The 20,777-nt window shown below is 43.5% G+C and overlaps 1 protein-coding gene across 1 annotated transcript; it reads right to left on the reverse strand.

Annotated features, from left to right (window-relative positions):
- LOC118565025 (fibroblast growth factor receptor 1-A-like) lies at nucleotides 1–20,409 on the reverse strand. The gene is made up of 6 exons (XM_036144556.1): nucleotides 20,224–20,409; nucleotides 18,896–19,056; nucleotides 13,793–13,965; nucleotides 10,998–11,121; nucleotides 1,772–1,962; nucleotides 1–1,109 (listed from the first exon to the last, which is right to left on the reverse strand). The coding sequence occupies exons 2-6, from the start codon at nucleotides 18,981–18,983 to the stop codon at nucleotides 882–884; spliced, it is 804 nt and encodes a 267-aa protein (XP_036000449.1). The 5' UTR covers nucleotides 18,984–19,056; nucleotides 20,224–20,409; the 3' UTR covers nucleotides 1–881.
- Nucleotides 20,410–20,777: the final 368 nt, after the last annotated feature.

The following is a 20,777-nucleotide window of genomic DNA, read 5'->3' on the forward strand; positions in this document are numbered from 1 at the left end:
TTAAGCCTTTATTTCTGTTAATTATGAAAATGCTTCACTTAATAAGATTACAATGTTATATCAGACCAACAAAAAATAATATAGGTTTAATTAAAAATATTTAATACCTGCTTAAAAGTAACTTTCAAGGTACTATTCTGACCAATGATCCTCATCAGAACACCTATTCTATATTTATAGAAAATAAACAATCAGCTGGAGCACTGATAACATGGTGGTTATTAAGCATAAGCAGTTGATCACTTTTAAAGATTTTTTCATGAACAAGTGTGACAGTTTAAATAAATGTGACCCCTTTTTCAGGTTTTTGCTTGCTTTGTCTGATCATATCTGTTACGATGTCTGAGCGCAGTTTTACTCTGTTGCCTCAGAGCGATGTCAGATCTCCACAGCTGCTTGTCTTCGTTTGAACTCCTGACGGTGGAGGCTGCTATCTTGAGCTTTTTGTTCCACCCAGTCTCCACCAGTTCCTCTCCATTTGGCTTTGTACTCCATCAGCTCTGAGCCAGTGACCCAAACACTGGTGTGACATTTCATTTTAATTTCATTCATTCATTTATAAAGTCCTTTACAGCAGCCAACCAGAGTGCTTTACAATAATATCAGAACAAACATTCAAAAACATCAAACAAAACAAACAGGTAAAAGATTAAATAAAAGTTTGAAATCTGAAGTAAAAGACCACAGTGCGGCTAAGTATTCAAAGCCCTCTAGAATAACAGGGTCTTAAGTTTGAATTTAAAAAGGTCCAGGTCAGTGCCTGAACAGAGACTCAGAAGCATCTGCTTCCAGAAGCTGGGTAACACATTTCTGAAGGCCCAGTCACCCCAGTGTTTATATTTAGTTCTAGAAACATTCAAGAGGAACTGGAACAATTAACCTCAGAGATGTACCATGCACACAGCAAGTAAATTAATCAGACATGTCGCTGAAAAGTTGTAGAGAGAGACAGAACCACTTCTAGCTTCCAAGACTGTCAACCATGCAGAGTTATGAGAGAACCCGATAGAATTGCCCGCCAAGCATGTATACTCCCCAGCGTCATCAAAAGAGACATTTCTCAGTTGAAGGACTTCCATTTCCTTGTCCGCGGTGTTAAGGCCAGCAGTCTAGAAAATAAAGCAAGTAACAAGGGTAGTTCAGGATTCTGAGGGAAAAGAGGAGAAAGGAGTGTTCTCCTCCTCAACACTAGACCCAAAAGTTAACACACCCAGAAACCCAACAGGGGGCTCTGTCAGGAAGAGCCCTCCAGTATCTGTTAGTGGGAAAAGGTTGTTAGACTGAGCCTGTACTGCAGAACCTCTCTTTGGGCCACACCATCACCACTTAAAATACCTCAGTCTCATCTCTGCATGCAAGAGATGGGCATGGAAGACTCCTCAGGAGAACAGGACACACTTAGGACCCAACCTCAGGGAGCAAGAGCGATAGAAGAGTGCAGGACAGGCCCTTATTAGGATTTACCTTGCTTTTTATTATTATTAATAGAAAAATTAAGTACTGTGATTTTATGCTTTCTGTATGTTTACTTAGATTTACTTAGCTTCTTCCATTGTTAGTGTAATTCTTTTCCTATGTAATAATACAAATAATAATCTACTCTTGAAAATAGTCAGATTCCATACTTTCATAAATTGCATAGGAACCCTGTGTCTATCATACAAATTTACCTAAACAAATAAAAAAAATGCTGCAGATAAAAGCTGTCATTTACAAAAAGCATTATGAACCTTTTATTAAAATGAATTAAAAAAGCCAATTAGGCTCCTACCTTCAGGACACGGACATAGGGCACACCATCAGGACTAATGCGCCTTCCATTGAGCTCAATATGTTTCAACCACTGAATGTGAGGCTGAGGGTCGCTGAACACTTTGCACTCAAACTCCACATCGCTGCCAACCACTGCAGTACGATTGGCTGGCAAGCCAGCCTGCAGGATGGGCCTGTGGGGAGAGCGTTCTGCAACACAGGTAGAAGGGCAAATATATCTTTGTTTTGACTTTTGGTGAGCAGTGAGGCAGATATTCAGCAATGAAGACAAATAAATCTGTATGTAAAGTACACACGGCTGACTGATTATCAAACACAAAGTAAATAAAATCCCACATTGAGGCATAAAACTGGAAAATGCCAAGGTTGACAATCACAGACTTCAATGTAATTTATTAAGATTATATGTGATAGACCGACTATAAGGTTTATGAAGTGGAAGGAAAATAACCCATGGTTTTCAAAATATTTTACAAATAAAAATCAGGAAAGTGTAGAATGCATATTATCCTCATTACGCTGAAGCTCTCAAATTAAATCCAGTGTGATCAATTTCCTTTAACAGTTATCTAGTTATAAACAGAGACCCCTTGTTTCTAATTTAATCTCAGTATAATCTATCAGGACGTGGCCATGCACCTAAACTGAGAAACAGAGGGATAATACACTCTGATATTTACTGGCCTTGCCCACATATCATTACGAGACAACAGGGAAGGTGGATTTTGCAGCACCACATGTAGCTCCGTCTGGGCAGCTCTGTGCAAGCATGGCACGTGCAGAATACAATAGCAAAAACCTATGGCCACCATTTCCATGACGTTTTCTGGTGAAAACGCAACAGGACACAGAAACGGTGGATCCAGTCAACTCCGACTCATTTTTAACTGACTAGAAATCTAGAGATGGAAGTAGAGATGCTTTACTTTTGTTAAAAAGTGAAAGAGGAGTGTCAGCACTTTATTGTTCAAGTTAGTGGATTAAAACATTAAAACACAAAACGAATCCAATCAATCCAATCCACTTTATTTATATAGCACATTTAACAACAGAAAAAGTTTCCAATGTGCTGTACATAACAAAAAATAAAATAAATTTAATAAAATAAAATAAAAGGACACAGAGGACCACACAACTACGCGGTGTTAAAAGCCAAAGAGTAAAAGTGGGTCTTAAGACGAGACTTAAAACACTCCAGCGTAGAGGCAGTCCGTACATGGAGGGGCAAAGTATTCCAAAGTCTGGGGCCAACTACAGAGCAGGCTCTGTCCCCTCTGGTTTTAAGCCTTGTCTTAGGCACTATTAACTGAAGATGGCCCTCAGACCTCAGAGCTCGTGCCGGAGAATAAATCTGGAGGAGGTTGGTGATTTATTGAGGAGCCATCCCATTCAGGGCTCTAAACACAAACAATAAAATCTTAAAATCAATTCTAAAACGAAGAGGGAGCCATTGCAAAGACGCAAGAATGTTGATATTTTCTGGTCCCTGTTAAAAGACGAGCCTCTGCATTTTGGACTAACTGCAGACGGGAGAGAGCTCGTTGGCTAATGCCTGAATAAAGGGCATTGCAGTAGTCCAGACGGCTAGAAATAAAAGAGTGTAAAACCTGCTCAAAGAGTTTAAAAGATAAAAATGGTTTTACCTTAGATAAAAGACGGAGATGATAAAAACATTTAAAATTTTAAAACGCTATTTATTTGTTCGTTCAATTTAAAATCGCTATTTAAAAGAAAAACTGTTCTCCCGTGATTGTTTCAACATACCAAGATTGCTTAATATGAGGAGAATCACGTCTGTTTAATCTCCATTCACAACATTTACGCTGAATATTGCACCTTCCCACCAAGTAAACGACTTTGTGGTCGTTTCCAGATTTCTGACAAAAATACAGTTTGCTCTGATTGTCACTCGTGTCCAGAAATTCTGTTTGCTGTAACAAAAACTTCACTTTCCTGAGTCCATTCCAGCTGTTTGCTTTATTCTTATACTATATATATTTTTTTTTTTTGATAGGCCCACATAAATGGATCAAAAGTAACTGACCCCAGATGTATAAATAATCACAGAATAAAATTAACACTAGGGGGTAAAGTAGTTCTGAGAACTTTTATTATTTATTACACTCTATTTTGAAGAATGGAGAACTACTTTTTTTTAGCTTATTTTATTTAATTTAACAGCCCCACTCATGCATACTGCCTCAAGGCTCCATTCTTGGCCTCTTCCTCTGCTCTCTTTACCCTGTCCATTTGGAGTCAGTCTGCTGAGGAGCAGTGGGTGAGAGCGTTGAGGCACAGAAACACAGCAGATATACTGTAGTCCAGAAACAATTTGGAATGAATAATAAAGAAACTCATAAACAGACTAAGTGGTGTTTTAGACTGCATCTGGTTAGTGGATCTGTTTTCTGATCCAACGTGCAGCCATTACTCAACTGAATTGACTGAGTGAAGGCTTTATCTGGCAGCTGCTCAACCCCCCCTTACCTCCTGCGTACGCAGTACCGGTACGGCTTACTTTCACCACTGGTTAAGACCAAAATTATTTATAACTGATCGCTGTTGCTGCTCCTCTGTTAACCCAAACAGCTGCAGGAATAATTACTGATGGTTACAAGTGGAAAAAAAAAAAAGCTGAAACAGCTCCACAGAAGGCGGGGTTTAGACTGAGCTCTGAATGGACAGTGCTGTGAACGGATCATCCGCGGGCCATATTGTCCATCCTTATTTTTATCAATGAGAAATGTCATGTGTGGCGTGTAAAGTCAGGGAAATGCGTGTCACACGGTCATTGCATGAGAGTTGAGAGCTCTGTTTATACTTAGACTTAGACTTTCTTTATTGTCATTTTGTATACACAGAGTGCATACAGAACGAAATTTCGTTTTCACACAGCTCAGAAATATTGCAGTAACTCTACAGGATACCTTGCAGTGAATTACAGTACAGGATAAAGTGCAGTGATCAATCGCAGTCACTTACAGGATAAATTTCAATTTACTTCCGGATAAAGTGCAGCAGTGAACAGTAGGCAGTTGAAATGTAAACAATGTAAACCAAATGTAGACAAATATGCAGTAGGGTGCAGCAGTGATTTAAAAGTAGACAGTTGCATTGTACACAGTTTTGCAGTACGTTTCCGGTTAAGGTGCAGCATCAATTTTGCAGAATACGATACAATGTGCAAATGTGCAAATGTGCAAATCAGCGAATCTAGTGTGGTACACTTTTATACTTCAGCAGTTCAACAGTCTGATTGCAACAGGGAAAAAGCTTTTGCAGAACCTAGTGGACCTGCAGCGGATGCTGCGGAACCTCTTTCCAGAGGGCAGCAGGGAGAATAGTCTATGGTGGGGGTGTGAGGGGTCCCTGATGATGTTATGGGCTCGAGACACACAGCGCTGCGATGAAATGTCTTTAATGGAGGGAAGAGGAGCCCCGATGATCCCTTCTGCTGTCCTCACCACTCTCCTCACGTTCTTCCAGTCGGAGGCACTGCAGCCTCCACACCACACAGAGAGACAGCTGGTCAGAATACTCTCTATGGTGCTTCTGTAGAAGGTCGTGAGGATGGGCGGGGGCAGGCGGGCTCTCCTCATCCTCCGCAGAAAGTACAGTCGCTTCTGTGCCCTCATCACCAGTGACGTGGTGTTCACAGTCCAGGTGAGGTTGTCCGTGATGTGCACCCCCAGGAACTTGGTGCTGCTGACCACCTCCACAGCTGAGCTGTTGATGAGCAGTGGAGCGTGGTGAGGCCGGTTCTTCCTGAAGTCGACGATGATCTCCTTCGTCTTCTCCACGTTCAGGATCAGGCTGTTGTCTCTGCACCAGCCCACCAGCTGCTCCACCTCCTCTCTGTAGTCCTGGTCGTTGTCGTCTCTGATCAGGCCCACCACCGTTGTGTCGTCAGCAAACTTCATGATGTGATTGGTGGTGAACCTGGGGACGCAGTCGTGTGTCATCAGGGTGAACAGCAGGGGGCTCAGGACGCAGCCCTGAGGGGAGCCCGTGCTGAGGGTGACGACATCAGAGGTGTTCTGTCCGACCCGGACTGACTGAGGTCTGTTGGTGAGGAAGTCAAGCAGCCAGTTTCGTAGGGGTGTGTTGAAGCCCAGATGCTCCAGTTTTCCCACCAGATGTTGTGGGATGATGGTGTTGAACGCTGAACTGAAGTCCAGGAACAGCATCTGCACGTGCGTGTTCTTCTCCTCCAGGTGTGCCAGGCTCAGGTGAAGAGCAGAGGAGATGGCGTCCTCAGTGGAGCGGTTCCGTCGGTAGGCAAACTGGAACGGGTCGAGTGTTGATGCGAGACTGGAGACGATGTGTTCCTTTACCAGCCTTTCAAAGCACTTCATCATGATGGGAGTCAGTGCAACAGGCCGGTAGTCGTTGAAACAGGTGACTTGAGGTTTCTTTGGCACCGGAATGATGGAGGCAGACTTGAAGCATGCTGGCACTGTGGCTTGGTCCAGCGAGGTGTTAAAAATGTCTGTAAGGACACCAGCCAGCTGACCTGCACACTCCTTGAGCACCCGCCCAGGTATGTTGTCGGGGCCTGGGGCCTTCCGCGGGTTGACTCTCCTCAGAGTCTTCCACACGTCGGCGGTGTCAAGGCAGAGGACCTCCTCTTCCTGATGGGGAACAGCTTTCACTGCTGGAGTGCTGTTTAGTGCCTCAAACCTCCCAAAGAAGTTATTTAGTCCATTGAGGAAGTCAGCATCAACTTCACCCACCGGGGGGGAGGGCGTGTTGTATTCAGTGATCGCCCGGATGCCTTTCCACATGCTCCTGGTGTTGCTGGCGTCATGGAAAAGCTCCTGGATTTTCTGGCTGTGGTTCCGCTTTGCTAGCCTGATGGCACGGTTCAGGTTGGCTCTCGCTGTCCTCAGTGCCTCCTTGTCTCCAGACTTGAAGGCTGAGTTCCGTGCTTTTAGCGCTTGACGGACCTCCGCAGTAATCCAGGGTCGTTGGTTGGCTCGGGTGATGATGGTCTTGGTGGTGCTGACGTCCTCAATGCATTTGTTGATGTAGGCTGACACAGTCATGGCGTACTCATCAATGTTGATCTTGTCCTCATAAGTTGCAGCAGCTTTGAACATGTTCCAGTCAGAGCACTCAAAACAGTCCTGGAGCGCCTCCATTGCTCCCTCAGTCCACACCCTCACCTGCCTCGCTGTTGGTTTTGCTCTGATCAGCAGGGGCCTGTATGCAGGAATTAGCATCACAGAAAGGTGATCTGAAGAGCCCAGGTGGGGGCGGGGGACTGCTCTGAATGCTCCTTTAATGTTTGTGTAGACTAAGTCTAGAGTGTTCTCTCCCCGAGTTGCAAAATCCACGTGTTGGTAAAAATGAGGGAGAACAGTTTTCATATTTGCCTGGTTAAAATCCCCAGCAATGATGAAAACACCCTCTGTGTGTGCAGATTGCAGCTCAGAGATAGTCCGATAGAGTACACCCATAGCATCTTTAGTATTAGCGCTGGGAGGGACGTAAACCGCTGCGATGATAACAACAGTGACCTCTCTAGGCAGATAAAAAGGTCTGCAGCTAATAATCATAAGCTCAATGTCCGGAGAGCAGAGACTTGTGACTAATCTAGCATTTTTACACCAGGTGTTATTGGTGTAAACGCAGAGTCCACCTCCTCGGGTCTTACCGCAGAGTTCTGTCTGTCTGTCGGCGCGGAAAGTAGCTAGCCCCTCCAGGCTAACGGCGTTGTCTGGGATTGATGATGAAAGCCATGTTTCGGTCAGAATGAGAGCGCAGCAGTCCCTGAGCTCCCTCTTTGCAGAGAGCTCGAGTTGAAAATGGTCCATTTTGTTATCCAGTGAGCGAACGTTGGAAAGCCAGATGGATGGTAGCGGCGGTCTGAATGGGTTAGCCTTTAGCCTCGCTGCTAAGCCTCCTCGGCACCCGCGCTTCTTCGGCCGGCTACACCGCTTCCGCGTCGCTCTCCTCCGGCGTGAGCTGCTCGTCGAGGCCGCCGCTTCACAGGCCTCCGGGGCTGGTCTCCGTAGGACGCCACAGTCACGTAAGCAGTCGAGCGTGGTATTTAAAAGTCCAAAAACACAACTTGATCGTAACTCCAACAGGCGCTCGCGGTCAAGTACTGATCGGCTGGGTAGATGAGTGGTTTCCAGCGAGTTTGGCGGCATTTTTATGCATTTTTTTGCAAAAAGTCTGCGAGTTGGTACAGAGCTGTGTTTTGCTCCCTAAAGGGTATTTTCTTGTTTAACAGTTCCTTTAGCTCGCTGGTGATCCAGGATTTTTTCACGATTTGGGGTTTGTCTTGGTTTATGTTATCCGATTTATTAGTTAAGTTTCTGCTTTTGGGTTCTTTCTTGTTTGGCTTTGATTTAGACGTGTTGTTCTGTTTAGGTTATCTGTTTTCCACCTGTCACTTTATCAGCTCTGTTTGGTCTCCCCTCAGCAATCTGTCAGCTCCCTTGCCCTGGTTAGTTCCACCTGCCTTCTTGTAATTAGTTTCACTTCAATTCATCTGTGCACTCCATTATATAGTTCTGCCTCAGTCTTCAGTTCTCCTCCAGATCATTTACGAGCCCATGGTGAGTTTTGTTCCAGCGTTCTTTTTTCTGATTGACCTGTCGATGCAAACCCGATTGCCTCCTGATTCTGAGCCAGCCTGACCCTGAACCTGTTTTTCCTGCCCTGTCTGACTGATTTACTGTTTCACCGACCTGAATCTGTTCTAGGATTATCCGAGCTTGCTTTATCCCTGTCTGTACTTCTGCCTGTTTTTGGACTGCTTTTTGTGTACCAGTTTTTGGACTGCCATTTTGACCATTGAGCCTGTCCCTGTCTTGCCAGTCTGAGCGCAATAAAACGTCTTTAACACATACATTCTGCTTGTTGGCCTGAATACTGAGTCCACCTGTTCAGTTCCGTTCGTTACAGAATGATCCGGCCAAAAACATGCATTCATCGGCTAACAAGCAGCAGAACCGGTCAGCACGAACCAGAGGCAGCGACATGAACCCGCTTCCTGCTCGGAGTGTTCGCTCCGGGAGAATTATTGTTCTGGACGCTAAAACTTTGCTCCTTGTTATGAGAAGGGAGAGTTACTCACCCAGAGACTCCGGTGTTTGCTCCGCTCATGGTTTTAATCCGGACCCGAGTTTGTTTATGGAGGTCGAGGCAGATCTTCGCCCCGATCTTTTTCTCAGACCAGACCAGTTTCCTGATAACGTGGAGGAGGCTTGCAGGTGCAGCAGGAGCTACTGACGTGGAGAAGATAGAAGCAGCAGCGCTGGGAGCAGCAGCTAAAGGCTTCACCTGAGGAGCCAACCGAGTGTCGTGGAGGTGGTGAAAGAGGCGACAGGGAACAGCAAAAGTGGAAACTGCCAAAGCAGCAGCAGGAGTACTCTTGATGGCGGAGTCAGCAGCGGAGGAAACGGCAGTGGAGGAGACAGTGGTGACAGAAACAACAGCAGGATGGCTCTCGGCGGCAGCCGAAGTAGACGGACTGCTGAGTGGTGGACCAGGTTGAGAAACTCCTGCCCAATAGTCCCAATCCATGTCCCTCAAGAGGCCCGCCACAGCGGAGTGTCCATGAAGCCTCCGGGTCAGGTCCGAGACCCGCTCCTCCCAGAAGTCTCGCAACAAGACAACTGCCTCTATTCTGCGCGACAGTAACCGTGGCCAATCCCTCCCTCAGTTCCTGGCATAAGGAATCCATGGAGCTGCTTAAGGCGTGCGGTTCTGGATCCACCGGGCTTGTTTCCTGATGAGGGCTCTGTGTGTGTGTTGGGTTCATGTGGTCGGTTTGTAGACTGAACCCGAACACACCACACACAGAGTTAAGTTTAAAGAGAGTTTATTGAAAAGGATGAATAGTGGATGATGAGGACCAGAGTCCAGACCAGGCTGGAGCAGGAGGCAGTTAATGGCTGGAGCTGGCAAACAGGATAGAGCCGGAGCACAGAGGTGGCAAGACCAGCAGCACAGCAGAATGAAGAATAGTAAGCCAGAACCACAGCAGGAACGCAGCACACTGGATGTATACTTGCAGAACTGGAGTGAGAGCAGGACCAGAATAACAGCAGGCAGGCGGAGACTCAGGCTGGACGAAAACAGGATAAGGTATACAGTGGCAAACAGTACGGCCCGACAGGGGAGACCTAACTGAGGAAGGTTTAAATAGTGATGACAGGTGGAAAGAGTCCTGGCTTGATTAGTGGCTTACAGGTGTAGGTGATTGGTGGAGCATGGGATCTGGAGCCAGATGGAAGGCTGAGAGTGCCCTGAAATGTCCATGGTGCAGCAGGCAAGGCTGCACCATGACAAACCCTGGCTGGTTCGAAGTAAAGGCTGCTTCACACAGCAGGATTTTAAAATAGTTGGCCGATTTTCAAAGCCTGAGAGACACCACACGTAACGAAAAAAAATCTTGGATAAAACTGGTTGGTTTGTACGGCACCACACCACACACAAACAGATTTTACCATTCAGATATCAGACAGGAAATCAGACAGGCGGATTATTACTGCGTCTGCTTTGAAGCGGGCCTTGTACTGGTCCGTTGTGAAGCTCTTGATTTACCGGTCGATCTACGTTCCTACCCTCATCTATGGTCATGAGCTTTGGGTCATGACCGAAAGAACGAGATCCCGGAAACAACCGGCCCAAATGAGTTTTCTCCGTAGTGTGTCTGGGCTCTCCCTTAGAGATAGGGTGAGGAGCTCAGTCATCCGGGGAGGACTCAGAGTAGAGCCGCTGCTCCTCCACGTCGAGAGGAGCCAGTTGAGGTGGCTTGGGTATCTGGTCAGGATGCCTCCTGGACGCCTCCCTGGTGAGGTGTTCCAGGCACGTCCCACCGGGAGGAGGCCCAGAAGGTCTGGGGAAAGGGAAGTCTGGGCCTTCCTACTGAAGCTGCTATTGTGATGTTTATGTAATGTTGATGGTACTGAAACAACAATTTCCCTCTGGGATTATTAAAGTATGTCTGATTCTGATCCCCGCGACCCGACCCCGGATAAGCTGAAGAAGATGGATGGATAGATGTTTTTATTCTGTATGTTTTCAAAAGTCCATTACGTTATAAACAAATTAAAGCAAGGTGTTATTCATGATTACACCATTCTGATGTGGGAAGGGTTTTGTATTGTTTTCTACACTTGAAAAATGTTGAGAATTGTGAACCACCCCTTATATAACTATAGCCATATGGATTGTTAAAAAGTGTTAATAAAAGTTTAAGATATTACCGAGTACATCCAGCTGATAGGTATGATTGATGCTGCCATACTGGTTTTCCACCAAGCAGGTGTAGTTTCCGCTATCAGAGGGTACTACAGACTCCATTATGATAGTCCACACATGGTGCCGGAGCTGAAAGATGTGGAAAAGAAACAATCAAGAAAACTGTAAGAGAAATATTATTATTATTAATAATATTATTATATGAAAAATTCTAAGAAAACCTATAGGAGGCTTTAGTCAGGACAGAGGCAAGGGTAAAAAAGTCATCTTATTCTATCATAAATTCAATTAAATTCAATTTTATTTATATAGCGCCAATTCATGAAACATATTATACAGATTGGGTCAGATTATACAGATTGGTCAAAAATTTCCTATATAAGGGAACCCAGTTGATTGCTTCAAAGTCCCGACAAGCAGCATTCACTCCTGGAGAAGCGTAGAGCTACAGGAAGAGTCGTCTGCATTGTCCATGGCTTTGCAGCAATCCCTCATACTGAGCAAGCATGAAGCGACAGTGGAAAGAAAAACTCCCCATTAACGGGAAGGAAAAACCTCCAGCAGAACCAGACTCAGTATGAACGGTCATCTGCCTCGACCGACTGGGGGTTAGAGAAGACAGAGCAGAGACACAACAAGAGAGACAAAAAAGCACAGAAGCACACATTGATCCAGTAATCTGTTCTACATTAGATGGTAATAGCGGTTGATCTGTCTTCCCTGGATAATGTCACAGCTAACAGAACGTCAGACCAGGTGTACCTACTATGAAGAAAAAAAAGAGAGAGAACAAAAAGTTAAAAGCTGAAATGAAGACAGTCATTTCAATGCAATGCAAAACTAGAAACCAGTAGACTGGAGAACAGTAGAAATCAGTAGAGTGAGAAAAATAGGCCCTGATGTCCTCCAGTAGTGTAAGCCTATAGCAGCATAACTATAGAGATAGCTCAGGGTAACATGAGCCACTCTAACTATAAGCTTTGTCAAAAAGGAAAGTTTTAAGATTAGTCTTAAAAGTAGACAGGGTGTCTGCCTCACGGACCAAAACTGGGAGTTGGTTCCACAGGAGAGGAGCCTGATAGCTAAAGGATCTGCCTCCCATTCTACTTTTAGAGACTCTAGGAACCACCAGCAGACCTGCAGTCTGAGAGCGAAGTGCTCTGTTAGGAACATACGGGGTAATCAGAGCTCTGATATATGACTCCTGCCTGTCAGAGGTGAGTAAAGTAGCCAAAAATTTTACTCAAGTAAGAGTAGCCCTACTTCAACATATTTTTACTCAATTAAAAGTAAAATGTAGTCAGCTAAGAAATTACTCACGTAAGAATACAAAAAAAATCTGTAAGAAGGCTACCCAAGTAACCTTCTTACAACCTTCTTGAGAAACTAATCATAACAGCTGATGATTTAATATTTTAAAAGTAAATCTGACAGACAAAAAAGTTTTGTTATACGCAAGTTCTGGTATTTTAAAGGAAAAAACATATACAAAGAATATTATAATTACAAGACAACAATTTTAGGCAGAAGAAACTAAATCACTGATTTTTAAAATTAAGTTTGAAAGCAACACTTACAGTGGTTAATATACATACAGTACGTTAGAATACTCCAAAGTACTTCCAATGGCAATATCTACTGTTTAATGTTCTTTCATTGACCTCCAAATGGCTCAATTAGCTCATTAGATAGAAAATAACATTAAAATAACAAATGTGTACAAATAGGAAGTCACTGTTTAACATAAACTAGGTTTTTGTCTCTCTGGCCTATTTCTGGCTAAAACAAGTATGTTCTTTATTCAAAAAGTAGGTGGAATAGCCAGAAATTTCACTCAGGTAAGAGCAGCGATACTTGATATAATATGAATAATAATATGAATCAAGTATAATTAAAAAGTACAGTGCTGTAAAACTACTACTTGTTCAAAACTTACTCCAGTAAATGTAACTACTTACTACGCACCTCTGCTGAAGTTATTTTTTGGGCTGGTTGGCTGCCAGATTTTAGATGTTTCCCTGATACTATTATCTGCTCATCTCATCTCCACTCCACTAATTGGAATGAGCTTCACCTTGGACTCTGCCTTCACCCCTGATTCCTCCTCTAGTGCCACCTGTTAGCACATCTTTAAACAGCCATTCTCTGCCAGACAATTTTAAAACCGAACTGTGAGTACATATCCAGCATTCTTTTCCTCCAGAGTCCTGCTAGAGACCTCATTATTTCACTATGGTGTCCGGAAGCAGGGACACATATAAAAGTTGCAGACATCGGACCACGAGGACTGGAACTGAAGATACGTACATGGTCTAGGCTTTTGTTCTTAACGGCAGTTTTTCTTATATTACTTTCACTTTAAGTAGTTTTGAAACTGGTACTTTAATATTTTTACTTCAGTTAAAAAGCTTGAGTTGATACTTCAACTTCTACAGAAGTGTTTTAAACCATAGTAGCAATACTTCTGAGTAATGAATGTGAATATTTTTGAGATCTCTGTTTACCCAGACGGATGGCTAGAATTGCCCACCTCACCTGGAGGTATAACTATGGCACAGCATTCATTTTTGGGACATTGAGTTTCAGCTTGCATTGTTTCTCAGGTCAGTGGTGAAACTTGTCACTGTTGCTCACCATCAGAAAGCGTTTCTTACTCTAGGTGAGAGGGTTGGGATCCAATATTGAGACATTACAAACATGTCCTTGCTTCTGGTGAGGAAGCTGATGCTGGTTCAGTGGAAACCTGCTTCAGAGAGTCTACATAAAGATGTTAAAAGAATATTGTTAAAAATATATTAACCTTGAAGCCTCTAGCACGATGGTCTCTTTTGAACTCCTTCCCGTTCTTGTACCATTTCAGACTGGGAGTTGGGTTGCCGCTGGCCTGGCATCGAAACTTCACGGTCCTGCTGACTCGGACAGTTTGAAGCTTTTTCTCCATTTCCTCTGGATGAGTCCATTGTGGGGCCATTGCTAATTATTACAAAAAGAAACAAACAAATGACTCATTTATTAAAATATTTTCATTTGCACAGCAATAAATCTGACTGGATGGGAACATTTTGAACATAAAATATCCCACTACATGTAAAAGAAGATTTTTGAATAAACTGGGGGACAAAAATGTATGTACACAAATCATCATCAGAGCACCCCTTAGCTGTAATTAAAGAAATATTTGAAACACTATAATATTTCCTAAAACTTTCCAGGTGAGATGTTTTACACCTTGAAACCAGTAGGATGATAGTATTTGAAGATTATCTAAAATATTTATTCAGAGCCTTAAAGCAGAGCAACGTCATTTCCCTACTGTAATCCACAGATATGGTTTGCTTCTAACTGACTCATAAAGCTAGAAACACCACAGAGCAGCTATAACTTTTACTCAGAAGCCCAACTTGTAAAAAATAAATAAATAAACACTGAATAAAGTTACACATTGCATTGGTAGACAGTGATGTGAAATTTGAGTATAAAGTGTTCATTAACTCTCTGTCTCACATTTAGGCTGAAAAGAAATTAAACCCCAAAATGTTCCTAGTTCTAGATTTAAAGTTATTTTCATTGAGTCAAGAAGTAGGTATGAAGCAAGGCAGGGGTTGAAGGGGCTGTTAGGCAGTGGAGCGGCCCTCAGGCTACAGATGGAAGTCATTAAGCCTGAGATATACTCGGGTGTTAAGAAGTTGCACAACTCTGTCCGGACGCCTGTGAGCCGATATAGTGCTGTAGATGTTTACTTGATGCAAACATTGGTGCCGTATTCTCCAAAAACACAGGAAGCAGTACTCAATATAACCAGTGGAAACGCAGTAAACAAGAGAAGACACAGTTGATGACACACACCCGAAATTACAGTGTAGTAATCAATCATGAAGAATAGTTGTTGTATTCATGGCAGCTAAACAGAAATAATTGAAAGGATAAAGACGTATGAAAGATGTCAAGATTGGGGAAAAAGGGATATTTTTTTAGTAAAAGGTGTAAGAAAACATTTTTCTTACTAAATTTAAGCTGGTTGCTTTACATACTGTGAGTTGTCGTTTTTAGACATGGTTTATACTGAAAGTGATGGATAAAAACAGCACGCCAACAGTGGGACCCTTAAGGGAGGTTGTCCTGTAACTGGCGGATTTACCATCTACCATAGTTTAACATTGAAATTAAGCCATTTAGGGATTTATAAACTAACAGAAGTATTTTAAAGTCTATTCTCTGAGATACAGGGAGCCAGTGTAATGACTTTAGAACTGGGGTGATGTGCTCTACTTTCTTAGTTTTAGTGAGGACGCGGGCAGCAGCGTTCTGGATCAGCTGCAGCTGTCTGATGCACTTTTTAGGCAGACCTGTGAAAACACCGTTGCAGTAATCAATTCTACTAAAGATAAATGGATTAGTTTTTCCAGATCCTGCTGAGACATCAGTCCTTTAATTTTGGAAATGTTCTTCAGGTGATAGAAGGCTGACCGTGTAATTGTCTTTAGATGCTTTTGGAGGTTCAGGTCTGAGTCCATCACTACACCCAGATTTCAGGCCTGATCAGTGGTTCCTAGCTGAAGCAGCTGAAGCTGTGTGCTAACTTTTGATCTCTCCTCTATTGGTCCAAATATTATTACTTCTGTTTTGTTTTTATTCAATTGAAGAAAATTTTGGCACGTCCAGGCATTGATTTCTTCTAAACATTTACTCAGTGCCTGAACTGGTTCATAGTCACCTGGTGACATGGTGATGTAAAGCTGTGTGTCGTCTGCATAGTTATGGTAGCTGATGTTGTTGTTTTTTATGGTCTAAGCAAGGGGGAGCATGTAGATGTTGAATAGGAGTGGACCCAGGATGGACCCTTGGGGAACCCCACATGTGATTTTTGTCGTCTGCCATGTAAAGTTTAACCTGACTCATGCCAGACGTATGTTGCTCCGCCTAGCTCCACTCACATACATCTGGGACATCGCCCATAGAAAGTGATTTCTCCAACCAATTTTATGGTCTGGCCAATCAGGACGCAGGGCTGGAATTTCATAGATGTGACGTAGTGGAGACGCGACCATGACGTGAGACTGTTTTGATAGCAATGGCGGCTCGTCGAGGAAGCAAGCGTTAACATTGATGCTGCTATTTCTTCCGTGTTGTCCAACCTACCTAATATTGTTTCATTAAAAGAACATCAGAGAACGGCTCTGAAGGCTTTTGTTGGCGGAAACCATGTTTGCGCCCTTCTCCTGACCGGATTTGGCAAGTTTTGTTTTCCGGGGCACGTCCGCGTCCGCTGCGGAAAACGCCCCGGAGCGGTTAGCAGTTAGCGCGAACCATATTAGGAGGCCTTTAGTCCTCAACGCGGTCGGCCCGGGATCGACTCCGACCCGTGGCGCTTTGCCGCCTGTCTTTCCCCCTCTTCCTGTCAGCTCACTGTCAATAAAACACGTGCCACTAGAGCACTAGCCTGCGTCGCTCTCATCAGCGTCACGGGTTAGCTTCGGTGTGAGTGGTTGAAATAGCACGTCGATAAAGATGACAGACAAGTGGCTTATCCAATCATATGCAAGAATTTTGATACGGCCCAGCATTCAATAAAGGCAATTCCTATGGCGGAGTCCCAGATGTATGTGAGTGGAGCTAGGCGGAGCGACATGCGTCTGGCGTGAGTCAGGTTATGTAAAGTTACCTACCGACGCAAAAAAGTCTCTGTCCTTTAAATGGTAAATGGCTTGTACTTGTATAACTAGTCTTGACGACCTCCAAAGCGCTTTACACTACAGTTCAGTCATTCACCCATTCACACACACATTCACACCCTGACGGTGGTGAACTATGCAAGTAGCAACAGCTGCCCTGTGGCAGACTGACAGCAGGCTGACAGTAGTAAGTAGGATTTAAACCAGTTGAGAGCTGTACCAGAGAGGCCGACCCAGTTCTCCAGGCGCTCTAACAGAATGGAGTGATCGACAGCATTGAATGCTGCACTGAGGTCCAATAGTACCAGCACGATGGTTCTTCCACAGTCTGTATTTATATGGATGTCATTAAACACCTTGATAAGGGCGGTCTCTGTACTGTGGTGAGCACGGAAACCTGACTGGAAAACGTCAAAGCGGCTGGTCGTTGTTAAGAAGGTGTTTAATTGTTGAAACACAACTTTTTCAATGATCTTACTGATAAAGGGGAGGTTTGAGATGGGCCTGTAGTTCTGGAGTAGAAGTTTGTCTAAATTGTTCTTTTTCAGCAGTGGTTTGATAATTGCTGTTTTTAGGGACTGGAGGAAAACACCTGACAGAAGGGACGTGTTTATTATCTGAGTCAACTCAGACGCTATGACAGGTAAAACTTTTTTAAAGAAAGCTGTGGGTAGAACATCAAGACAGCTTGAGGAGGAACTTAGCTGCTGAATGATCTGCTCTAAGCTTTTGGAGTTTATTTGGCTGAATTGGGACATTTTGTCAGGGTAAGTTCCAGCTGAATACAGCTTTGATTCTGGAGTTGATATGGATGTACAAACTGATCCTCTAATCTTTTAGGATTTTTTCAGTAAAGAAGTTAGCAAATTCATTGCAGGCCCTGGTGGAGTGGAGTTCAGAAGTCACGGACACAGGAGGATTTGTTAACCTGTCGACTGTGGCAAATAAGACACGAGCATTATTAATGTTTTTCTTGATGATCTCAGAGAAGAAAGATTTTCTTGTATTTTTCAATTGTAAGTTATATCTGTAAAGTCTCTCTTTATAGATGTCATAGTGAACCTGGAGTCTCATCTTTCTCCACTTGCGTTCAGCTTTTTGACCCTCCCTTTTTTCCACTTCTAACTGCTGAAGCACTTCTCCAAGGAGAATGTTTCTTGTGAAAAAACGTTCGCTTTAACTGGACCAATGCAGTCAATGATGTCTAAGACTTTAGAATGAAAGTTATTTACTAGCTCATCCACTGAGTTGCTAACCTGACAACAGCCAGCTGCATGTATCGCTCCGCCTAGCTCCACTCACATACATCTGGGACACCGCCATAGGACTTGCCTTTACTGAAGGCTGGGCCTTATCAAAACTCCTTGCATATGATTGGATAAGCCACTTGTCTGTCATCTTTATCGACGTGCTATTTCAACCACTCACACCGAAGCTAACCCGTGACGCTGATGAGACCGACGCAGGAAAAAAAAACAACTTTTTTTTTTTTTAATGTGTTTGCCGCTCTAGTGCAGGGTTTCCCGCAGCGCTATCTTGGCGAGGCGGCCGCGGAAAACGTGTCGTCCACCCCTCCCCCCCCCCCCCCCCCCCCCCCCGCGAGTCGGTCCGCCTCGCATAAGCAAATTCGTGCGGGAAACACTGTAGTGGCAAGCGTTTTATTGACAGTGAGCTGACAGGAAGAGGGGGGAAGACAGGCGGCAAAGCGCCGCGGGTCGGAGTCCATCCCGGGCCGACCGCGTTGAGGACTAAAGGCCTCCTAACATGGTTCGCGCTAACCGCTAACGGTTAGCCGCTAACCGCTCGTTAGCGGCTAACCGCTTGCCAAATCCGGTCGGGAGAAGGACGAAAACATGGTTTCCACCAACAAAAGCCTTCAGAGCCGTTCTCTGATGTTCTTTTAATGAAACAATATCAGATAGATTGGACAACACGGAAGAAATAGCAGCATCAATGCTAACGCTTGCTTCCTCGATGCGAGCCGCCATTGTTGTTGGAATCTCACGGTGGCTTCTCCACTACGTCACATCCATGAAACACCCGCCCTGCGTCCTGATTGGCCAGACCAAAAATTTGGTTGGGGAAATCACTTTAAATGAGCCGTGTCCCAGATGTATGTGAGTGGAGCTAGGCGGAGCGATACATGCAGCTGGCTGTTGTCAGGTTACTGAGTTGCAGCCCAAAGTTGAAGTAGCAGAGTAATATTGAATAAAAGTTTCCATCTAACATACCTTCTTCTGTGTTAGCAGGCTTGCAATGGGTTCTTAACACTTGGGTGAAGATAGTCAGAAACAGAAGTACACTTGGCCTCGTTAACATCTTGCTGAGGGAGCCACAACTGTTGTCTTTTACTTGACTGGAACTCTGTTCAGATGCCTGGGGCAGCACAACACTATAAAAAATGCAAAAATTAATTTGTCACACATCGGCTTAATAAACAAAAGAAGGTGCCAAAAGGAGGAAAAGATGCATTAAGGTATAAGGTATATACAATGTGTCCACATATATACAGTGTATCAAAAAATAAATAAAAAAATAAAAGTGCAAGGGAAATAAAGTTAAAAATAAACCACCAAAACATATTAAGGAAATTACCAAATAAAAAATTAAATTTATCTGGCGAAATAAACATCATTACATCAAAAAGAACATACAATAAAAAGCTATTATGAAAGAGGAATTAAAGCAATACGTTTTGAAGTGGTGAATGGCATTTTAAAATTGAAGTATCAATCTTTCATTAAAAACAGTCAAGAGATTTGGTTTGCTCTCCCCACTCTGGTATTCGATAAAGTGGGAGGACGCTGACTTCCCAGATAAAATGTGACTGACGTTCCTAAATTACCCATCAACTTATTTACTTTTCATCAACAGGTGCTATTAAAACGGCAAATGACATATAAACAAAACTTCAGTCATAATCCACTTTTACATCACTTGCATTTTGTTTTACCTTGCGGTTTTGAGATTTTATTTAGTAGCTATTTTCCCCGAAGCAGATGTGTTTTACATTGTCAAAGTGTATCTCTTCTTATCAAATAGACCAAAAATAGACCAGGAGTCTTCCTTGGTCGTGATTGATCCGACAAGTTTTAGGTCAGAGTGTGTTGAGCCCTGTCTCCTTTTTCACACAGACATTTCTGTTTTGTCAAAGCGCATACAGTGAGTCGTTAATCCACTGTCGTTAGTACCAGAGACCCGTACCAGTACATGGGAAGAAACATATACATTATTAAAAAGATTTTAGGTAACGTGTCAGTATGCTGAGCCCTAGGGCATTGTTCTTGTTTGTCGGAGATTCTGAGTTCAACTCCCACACACTGCCACTCTGGGTCCCTGAGCAACAGCCTTAGACATCTGTATCATTTTATTTTGGAAACATTGGTCCTTATTCGGTCTAGTGCTCAACTATTTGGTTGCCTACAGTCTCATCCATCACTGCTTCATCTGATCTGGCGCGCACGTTTTCCGTCCAGCTTTTGGCCACTTAATGCATTTCATAATATTAAAACAAAATGAAGCGGAATCAAAGAGCGAGGAACGTAAACTAGCAGCTCACCTTGGTGGCGGGGAGCAGTGAAGCAGCCAGAATCTGTCAGAGGGATAAGCGACAATCCTGAGCTGAGATTGGAGGCAGGAAAACTTCCAGAAAAACAACAATAAAAGGCGGCGTGTCCACCCTTAAAAATGCGGCTTGTTAACAAAGCTCTGCTCCAAGTCAGAAACGTGTGTCAATATATGTCTCTCGCTTTTTTTTTCCTTCTTTTTTTTTTTTTGAAACCTCAGACAGCCAAGTCAGCCCTCACGCGTTTTTTTTAGGTCTCTCATACACAACTAGTTAAGGTAGTAACGCCGGAGAGGATCTTTTAAAAAATAAAAGCAATAAATATTTCATAATTTCACTGTAGAGTTTTGGATAAAAAACAAGTCAAAGTTCCTTACAATGCCTATTCTGGATGTGTTTGTCTCATTTTCAGTAATTTATTTTTCCTAAATCAGAAGAGGCCACAACAAACTCTTCTTACTATGAAATATTGATTCTGTTTATACTATGACTGACACTTTAACATAATATGAAGACAGTATGTTGTCACCTTTTATGATTTTGGAGAA

The sequence above is a fragment of the Fundulus heteroclitus genome, chromosome 12, assembly GCF_011125445.2.
Source record: "Fundulus heteroclitus isolate FHET01 chromosome 12, MU-UCD_Fhet_4.1, whole genome shotgun sequence".
Classification (NCBI taxonomy): Eukaryota; Metazoa; Chordata; class Actinopteri; order Cyprinodontiformes; family Fundulidae; genus Fundulus; species Fundulus heteroclitus.